Source organism: Toxoplasma gondii, chromosome IX, assembly GCF_000006565.2.
Source record: "Toxoplasma gondii ME49 chromosome IX, whole genome shotgun sequence".
NCBI classification, from domain to species: Eukaryota; Apicomplexa; class Conoidasida; order Eucoccidiorida; family Sarcocystidae; genus Toxoplasma; species Toxoplasma gondii.
Window position 1 is genome coordinate 730,566 of NC_031477.1, and position 8,607 is coordinate 739,172.

An 8,607-nucleotide genomic window follows, 5' to 3' on the forward strand; every position below is an offset into this window, starting at 1 on the left:
AAGTGTTGAGGAAACTGCTGCCGTGCTGAAGCTCAGTAATGTCGTCGGCATCAAACAAGGTACGTCATACACATGGAGTTTACATCGAGAGACTTATTTCGTCCCTCTGCGTCATATCGGCAACCTCAAAAAGGGAATGTGGGGATTTCGTCAGTTCCTCACAGGCTGAAATAAAGTTTAGATGTCACCGGTTCTGTCCCAAGTTGAACTTTTCGGACAAATGTAGTATACAGAGGTCGAATTGGCGAGGAAATCAGTCGAAGAGGCTACTAGACAATTTCTTCAAGAAACAAGCACAACACCGTTTTTGCGGGCCCCACCGCGTGCGAGAGAAACCACCAGGTTTGATCGCTTGTAGACATGCTACGCCAGAGAACGCAGTTTTCATGCTCATAGATCGAAGACAACTGTGAATCACGAGCTAGATTTGCTAATGCCGAAAATTGCTTAACACAGTTCACACCTTGTGTTCACCGTTGAATCACTGTAGTGGCATGCAGTCAAAGGAAATCATGGCCTTGTCAACATACGCAACAAAAAATACAGCATTCGTTGACTTGAACAGAAATCAAAAGCAAGCCTGTGTCAATGATCTTCCAGAATTGTTTCCCTGGAGTGCCACGAGTTGACGATGTTTTCGTCGAGGATTCAGGCCTGTTCTGCCGTCGAGGTGGGGGACGAAAATCTACTCGTAGTCGCTGCAGGTTCTCAGTTCCTCGAATATCATTAACAGACTGTGAGCATCCTGGAGATTCACGCTTGTGAATATTACGTTGAAAAGCATGATGCCGATATAGCTCGAGCTCACTTTGCTTTTGGGAAGAACGGTGGAAGCAAAAAAAGCCGTATAAAGAACAGATCAGACCGTTTTCTCTCATAGAAGGAAAGGGTTGCTTTATCTATGTTGACGGACAGAGCGACTTCTGTCACTTCTTCGATGGTAAGATAGCCTCTCCTAAGCTTCAGTGATTGCAGGGATAAGACATTCCTGACTCCCTCGTAGGTGGCAATGAGGACCGCTTGCTAATTTTCCGTCTGCATGCGATGAACGGAAGACTGTGGACTACCTTCTTTTTTAGCAAAAGAGCCAATCTCAGGGAAGGAAGCTCAACTCTGGCGCGCAGCAAAGAGCCGTTATGTATATGTTTACAGAATCCGCAAGTGGCTTCCACAGATAGGCATGGCAAGAAATTTACACTCAAAATTGCAGATTCAAGCTTTTCATTCTTGCAACCCCGACGGCAAATGATCCCCCCCCTGCAGATCTGGCAACGCTTCTGGCGTTCTTTTTTCTAGTCGTGATCCTCCGAACGGAAACACATTTTCTTTACCATAAACGTGGATGGCATCATTTGTTGCCCATCGGCGTCAGTACAATAGTCACACACCGGTCCGTGCATGCAGCCTCTTGATATCAACACAGTGATAAGTGGCAGTGCTGGCTGTTGTTATTACCGTCATTTTCACCCCGGTTTCTCATCTGGCTTTCTGCCTTCTGTTGTCGGACCTCACTCCCCACCATATCACGGCACTTTGCGTCGAAAGGATTCTCTCAAACCACGGAGGTGAAACGCTACGTACGAGACCCTTGCCACAGCACTGTAGGCGACACACTGCGACCATAGACGTACTGTGCATTGTGAATCTCTGTCGTGACAGCGCAGCTGCTCAGCTGAAGCTGTTGTCGCTTGACAGAGCGACAGGCCAAAGACTGCCTCCATAGCTCGGGTGCGAAAAGCTTTTCACATGCGTGCGTAGCCTTCACTGTTCCGAGATGCAGAGCGTCCTACATCGCGCCAAGCAGGCACCAAGAGGCCTCACGTTTCGGAGGTCCACCCTGTCCGGCGCCCCTAAAACGATCTGTTTTAGTTTCACGGTCCTCAGCTGCATCCTGTCAGTTGTGGAACTCGAGCGGTCCTCACGAGCACCCATATGTGATGAATGTGTTCCCACACAACATGGATGCGCATGCGCAAAAGCAAATTGGTAAATTGACCACAGAAAAAAGTTGGGGAGACGAGAAAAAAGACAGTGAGAACGACGGTGTACACTGCACACCAAACTATGAGATTGTGGCGAAAACGGAGGGAAACGTCGCACACATTGCTGTTCGTACCCCATGGGTCGCCACCAGAGGTGATCGTTCTTTGAGAAAACGTTTTTCGCGCGTTTGTCAGTAGGAGGAGAGCGCCTAGCAGAGCGTTACTCATTCCAGAAGAGAAAAACTTGGAAAGAAAAACACAGTGAAAAGGCGTCTTCCCCGCAGGCCGGTCTCGTTTTCCCCCTTTCCGCAGAGAGCTCAGTATGGAGCAGGGTCGTACATGGCTTGTTGGATTCGGTTCACTCCGAGCTGCTCCCCCAATCGAACTCTCTGTGTGTCTTCCTCCTGAGAACACACGGAAACGAGGAAACAACGTGACAAAAGTCGAGGCGAAAGACGAGAAAGACATCAAGCGAACGCACAGAACAAACACAAGCGGAGAGAGCGAAGAGAACGGAGAAGAGAAGGTGCACTTTGCGACTTACATCGTCTGAAACGTCGATGCCATTGCGCTGCAGCTGATGGCGCATGCCGAAGTGGACCATCACGCACATGATGCCCATGAGAACCATGTAGCCACCTAGAGTCGAAAGAAAGTGAGAATCGATAGACGCGTTTCATGAACGATCTTACTGAATCAGCGGTTGAAGTCTCTGAACCGTACGTTTTAAAAGAACCAACGCATTTTAATCCTTCGAAAAGCAGAGTTGTCTACGACTGTTCAGAGCGAAAGCCTCAAGAAACAACAGACGAAATGCAGCAAATCACTCTTACGACGAAATAGAGCCGCAAGAAGAGAGGGCATCACAACTCAAAGAACAAGAAACTACCTCTCGCAACTTCTCCCCAGGGATGTCACAGGCTGTGCTCCGGTTTTCTCCAAAGACAACAGACAAAAGCAGAAATACACCTCGATCCGTGACCGGGAGTCCAAAGAGAGCCACGACAACACAACGAAAAACGGGAAGTGTCTGCAGCGGAGAGAGCTCTATGTCCTGAACTAGTACAACATTGGTCCCCGCTGACTGTAAAATATCTTTTACTACTAGAATATACGAGACATCTTCAGGAGCTCAGCGTTAGAGCTTTCGGCGGGTTGAAAAAAAGTTTCGACCCCGTTTCTCGCTCTTTAGAGAGGCTGGGAAGCACACTGGAAACTATCTCTCTAGCCTCGACTCGAAACGCATTTCAACATTTGGGACCTCCTCGCAAAGGAGCCGCAGGGACCATCACGCCGTCCCAGTCAACGGAGGTTTCTTGCATGCGCAGACAAAGTGTAACAATTCCAAAGCGACCTCAGGAGCTCGGCTCTTGGAAAAGCTGCGAAGCGCTCATCTCTGCGCTGTTGGGATGTTCACCATGAAAGACAAAACCACATGAGTTGCTAGTCTGTGCAAGCGGAGGACAAGAACAGTAAGCCTTTAACGGAGACAATCTGTGACGGTTCGGGAAAACGCGGATCGTGCGGGTGAGGTGAGGTTGGGTGGTTGATCTTGTGAAGCAAAAAAGTGGATACTGTTCTTTTGACTTGCGTCTTCGGAAAAGTAAATCTCCACCGAAACGATGGTTCAACTGCATAGGTTAAGACTTGAATTTTCCTGATAATTGTCTAGAAGAGCACATGCCTCTTGACGAAACTCACCGACGAAGAGGAGCAGAAAATTTGAAGACCACAAAGAAACGCAGATGGCACCTGCAAGCGAGGAGGAGAGACAACAAAGTGAAGAGCGGGAGATTCGTCAGGTCCAGGGGAGACGGAGAAAAATTGATACGTCTTGCATGGAGATAGACGAAACTTGACAAGCATGCAAGACCAAGGTCAGGACGGACCGCGCAATGCATGCCTCCTTTGAGAACCGAAGCTTCTGAATTAAAACTCCAGTTCTGCGGTACGGACAATATATAGTGTTGTGCACCCCCGCGTTGGCCGTCTCAGATCCTCCCTAGTCCCGAAAGAACTCAAAAAAGAAAAGCAGGCTCGACAGTCATGATCTGAAAAGTTGAGAATCTCTCATGGAGATATCGAGTCCACGGCGAGAATCACAAAATGACAGCCGAAGGGCACCTTGACAGGCAGATCCTCACGTCCCCCCTGTTCCTTCTGTCTTCCAGAGAAAAGGAAGGGAACTCGTTTTATTCGCCGCCGGCCTTCTGCACGACAGAGAAAGGTTTCGTTGCCTAGAGTCCCGACACTAAGAGGACTGAAATGTTGATCCGTATACGCACAGATCGACCATATCACCCCAAGTCAAGATCGCTCACATCCATACATATCCGTACATATCCGTACGTATTTAAATCCATCCATACATATCCGTACATATGTATACATACAAGTATGTAGGCAGATACATTTGGAAAAAGTATTCCGCACAGACTCCGGCTAGGAAGAAGACGAGCGCAGTATCATCGGGATCGCTGCAAGGGAAAACTGGAGTCGGCGGATCGCCTTTGACCCACCAACGAGAATGTAGAAAAGGCCTTTGCCGAGCGGCACCGTAAGGAACTTGAACCAAGTCGTGAACAGCGGTTGAAGACGCTCCAACTGCTCAAAGTCTTTCGCTTCGATGACGCAGATAGCCACACCGAACATCCTGGAGAAAAGAAACGAAAGCAACAAGTTGAGACACGAGAAGGACACAAATCCAAGACTGACAAGGCTGACAGGAATAAGGAGACATAAGGAGACGAGACAGGGTGAGCCAGAGGGAGAAAAAAACGAAGAACGAGAAGATGGCCGTGCGTGGAGAGAAAGGGGAAGGGAGAAACACCGAGAGCGGGGGCTAGTGAAGTCCAGCGCGTTGACCTGTTTCAGTCACAAGATCTACAGTCCTATAAAACGTTTTCCACCTGAGGACAGTTCTGGGTCGTCCGCGTCACCACGCAGGCGGTAGAGAGACAGAAAAAAAAGCAAAGGCTTACATGAGGAAAAGTTGAAGAATGTACGAGGCAGGGTTGCCGACCACGGAAAAGATGTTCATTATCTGAAGAACTGTGACGGCAATCAGAACCAATCCACCTGTGACAAACAGCAACATGCCAAGCAGTTTCTTCTGCCTTTTTCTGGAAAACTCGAGAGACCTCAAACCTCCATACTTCTCCCTTGAGACAACTCCTTCGCGCTAGAGAATGTCTCATCGTCCGCAACGAACTCACCCGCCTCATGTCAACAAAATCTCTTCTTCTTTCTCTCTCTTCTTCCTTTGTTTTCTCTCTCTCTTCTTCCTCTTCTTCCGCTCTCTCCTCTTCCTCTTCTTCCGTTCTCTCTCACCCTCCCTTGTCTCTCAACTCATCGGTTTCTGTTAGTTCTCCTTTCTCTCCGCCACTGCGCTTCTTTCTCGATCTCCTTGCCGCATTTGCTTCGCGCCAGCGTCTCGTTCTCTCACCGACGAAGCAGAGCGCCCTCAGAGGTTTCGGACCTTCCTTCACGAGGTTCGTTCTCTCCAGCAGCTTCCCTCCTTCCTGCAGCAGCGCGCTCCCAACCTGCGAGCCGATCCGCATTGTCCCCTCGAGCGCCGCGCAGGTGAACTGCGCACCGGCCTCTTGGGCTCCAAAAGGTGTCTCCGCGCCCACAGGCGCGCCGTGGGCTGCCGCCTGCACGAAGCGCAGGACCTGCGAGCCGAGAAACGCGTCTGCGGGGAAGTCGCCTCCTCGCCGGGAAGTCGAATAAGTCTCTGTTCCGCGAGGCGGCGCGTACGAGGAAGCGAGGTACGGATCTGCAACGCAGGAGACAGAAATGACGGCAGACGACGCGCTTTCCACCCACACAGAGGAACGACCGAGAAGAGACCACGAGACTTCCCCTGTTGCGCAGTGATGGAGACAAACGATGCTGATGACCTTTACACATCGACGCATGCGATCTCGAACCAGACGAAGTCATCCCTTCCAGGAGAACTGCGCCTGAGAGAAAACAAAGAAGTACGAACTTCCAGCGGGGGTCGACCCGCGGAGACTGGGCAAGCAGGGGAGGGGGAAAAAAAGAGAAGAGGGAGAGACGGGGGAGAGTCAGAGAACGCCCTGTCTCCGTGCGTTCCAGTTCTGCAGCTTGACAGGCGAAAGAGCGAAGAGAGAGGAGGCGACGGAGGAAGAAGTTGACTCCACAGCATGCGAGAGGAGGCGAAGGGGGTGAAGCATTTTGGAAAGGAAGAGAAACCGAAAAACCTTTGAAATGTGCGAAAAAGGCGACTCTGACGAAAAAGCAGAGAGGCGGGAGAACGAGGTCATCAAGTTCAAAGAGCAGACACAGCTCGACACCGTGTCTTCACGGGTGTCTGCGCTCGAGACGTCCCCGCGAGAAACGTCTCTACGGTGAAGAGCGATGCGTTGGACTCTACTCACCCATTTTCGTTTCGTTTCGCGCTCTCGTTATTCTTGCGCAACGCGATTGGCCCTGGGAAAACGAAGAGAACCTGTTTCAACGGAGGCGCTCGTCTGTCGCTCACGCTGTCTCATTGGGAAGCCAGACAAAGGCTCCGTTCATGTTCGTGGAGGGAAGTTGTGAAGAAAACGGATACAGTCGAGTTCACAGCTCTTCAAGGCAAGGCTGCATGCAGCTGAAAAAGCGAGGAAGAAGATCCGGAGGAAACGGGAGCCCCCCCACTCCTAGCGAGTCTGCAGCAGGGGAACAGAATTGCGTCTGACGAGGAACGTCTTTGTTCTCGGAAAACTGCAGAGAAAGCAACAGCAGAAGCGACCGAATCGAATTCGAGTTCCGGTGCGATATGGGGACCGAGAAAAAAGTGTAGAAATGGAGAGAGAATTTTTGTTGGCGGCTAAGAGCTCCCTGTTCTCAAATGGACGTGCACAGAGTTCAGAATTTCTTGTTCACGAGGAGTGAAGTGAAAGGTCGCTCGAAAGGTAACGCAGATTCGCCAGAAACGACCTCTTCTTGCACTTCGATTCACGAGAGAGAAACACAGACGAGACTGTCGCGGTGGAGGCAGGCAGAGAAAGAAAACAAAAAGCGAGAGGAAAGGGGGTGGCCATGCAGTCGAAACGCTCTCAACTCGCCAGGGCGCGCAGTCCCGAGCTTCTCTTGCGTACACCTATCAGTTGGAATTTCAAAGAAGGAAAACGTTCAGGGAAAGGCGAATAAAGAAGACAGCACTGGAAAAGACACACGGTTAGCGCTCGTGCAAGTCGCTGTGCCTTGTCTCGCGAACGGGAACTCTCTCTTTCGGCGCAACTTGTCTTGCGAGGTTCTACTGCTCCTGCCACAGCAGAAAGGGGGAAGGCTTTGGATAGGGAAAAAAGAAAAGAGTTCTGGAAAACTGTCAAAGAAACAGAAGCTGCAACGGCCAACTGACAAAAAGGAGATCGAATTGCCCGGCCCGTGTCTTCCCTACACAGATCTTGACCCACCCAGCGCAAGCTGCCTCTTCTCCGTCAGTGCATGCGAGAGAAAGAGAGTCACACAAACAAAGGTCCACCGCAGGCATAAAAAACGTATATATGTGTGGAGATGCGTCCATGTACAGATAGACTACCGGGACGGATCGCACTTCAAAGGAGAGAAACATTTCGACGTCTCTTGATGGAAGTATGGAATCGGGTAGGACCGTGAATCAACCCTGGGGATCCAGTTCGATGTTCCTGGAATCATCGAAGAAAGCGGATGCGCGTCGTTCAGGAGGGTGAATATTTCGGTTAAAGAAAAGTTCCTTCCCGCAAACACAGAGAGGCCAGCATGGGAAGAGGAGAAAAGAAACGCATGTACTGATATTTAGCGCTTCTCGAAAGTTAAGGATCCGGGTCCTCATCTCTTCAACCATTCCGAGTTCGGGGTATCACTCTTTTTTTGTGTGGAGTTGCTAGATGAACGACTTATTTCTCAAGTGGTTTCCTCTACTCCACACTATACTGGAGATAACGACTGTCCCGGTCCTCTCACCTGAACTGTAAAAACTGGGGCGTCGGCAGACACCGACCGCGTCACCTTTTGTGTTACGAAAGGAGTGGAAGGCGCCTTCCTCGCTTGACGATCGTCTGTTACCTTTTTAAGTTTCGCTGCTTCATCGGGGAATCTCCGTCTCCCGCGGCGTCCCTCGAGTGACACAGTTCACAGTTATCTTCTGCGAAATGGGGTCATGTGTAGTCCTCGCTTGCTTCGGGCACCAGCGCCCCCTACTTTGGAAATTCATCACATAAGCTACTCAGTTGCACACCTAGGGTAATCTTGAATTGTGTTGTTATGCAGTTTACTTGTGATTGTGTTGGTCTTGTTAATCATAAACGTATTATACGACGTCCAAAAGAATGTCTTACGAACACAAAGATTTGGGGGAACGCGATGCGAGCTACGAAATGCCCTTTCACACGTTTCAGTCTCGGCAGAGACAGCTTTGTTTGATGGTCCGATCAGCGAAAGTGTTTGTGTTCCACGTACCACTTCCCCAACGCAATCTCCCATCTTGGTTCCAGAAGGAAAACAGAGTTCCTGGGTGTCTCTGTGTTTCGCTGTCGCTGCGGTGGAAGTTATCACCACGGAACTAGTCGATGCGCGAAAAGTCGACTCCACCGTCCGATGCTAGTGGTTTGCCGAAAAAGTGAAACATGAAGTGTAT

The 8,607-nt window shown here is 50.2% G+C and overlaps 2 protein-coding genes across 2 annotated transcripts; one reads left to right on the forward strand and one right to left on the reverse strand.

Moving 5' to 3' along the window:
- Positions 1–1,295: 1,295 nt before the first annotated feature.
- Positions 1,296–7,334, reverse strand: TGME49_267300 (hypothetical protein). The gene is made up of 7 exons (XM_018781458.1): positions 6,383–7,334; positions 5,428–5,757; positions 4,964–5,060; positions 4,502–4,635; positions 3,684–3,734; positions 2,527–2,621; positions 1,296–2,386 (listed from the first exon to the last, which is right to left on the reverse strand). Exons 1-7 carry the CDS (start codon positions 6,384–6,386, stop codon positions 2,300–2,302), a joined length of 798 nt encoding a protein of 265 aa, XP_018636243.1. The 5' UTR covers positions 6,387–7,334; the 3' UTR covers positions 1,296–2,299.
- TGME49_267290 (hypothetical protein) lies at positions 6,838–7,904 on the forward strand (the record flags this gene model as incomplete). The annotated part of the gene is made up of 1 exon (XM_002368756.2): positions 6,838–7,904. The coding sequence occupies one exon, from the start codon at positions 6,838–6,840 to the stop codon at positions 7,576–7,578; it is 741 nt and encodes a 246-aa protein (XP_002368797.1). The 3' UTR covers positions 7,579–7,904.
- Between the last annotated feature and the right edge of the window lie 703 nt (positions 7,905–8,607).

Bases quoted from the DNA above. Each gene is read 5' to 3' on its own strand.
- TGME49_267300 (XM_018781458.1), bottom strand. The intron at 4,636-4,963 runs GTAAGCCTTTGC...TCTTTTCTCCAG, and splicing joins ATTCTTCAACTTTTCCTCAT to GATGTTCGGTGTGGCTATCT. The intron at 2,622-3,683 runs GTGAGTTTCGTC...TTTCGACTCTAG, and splicing joins TTTTCTGCTCCTCTTCGTCG to GTGGCTACATGGTTCTCATG.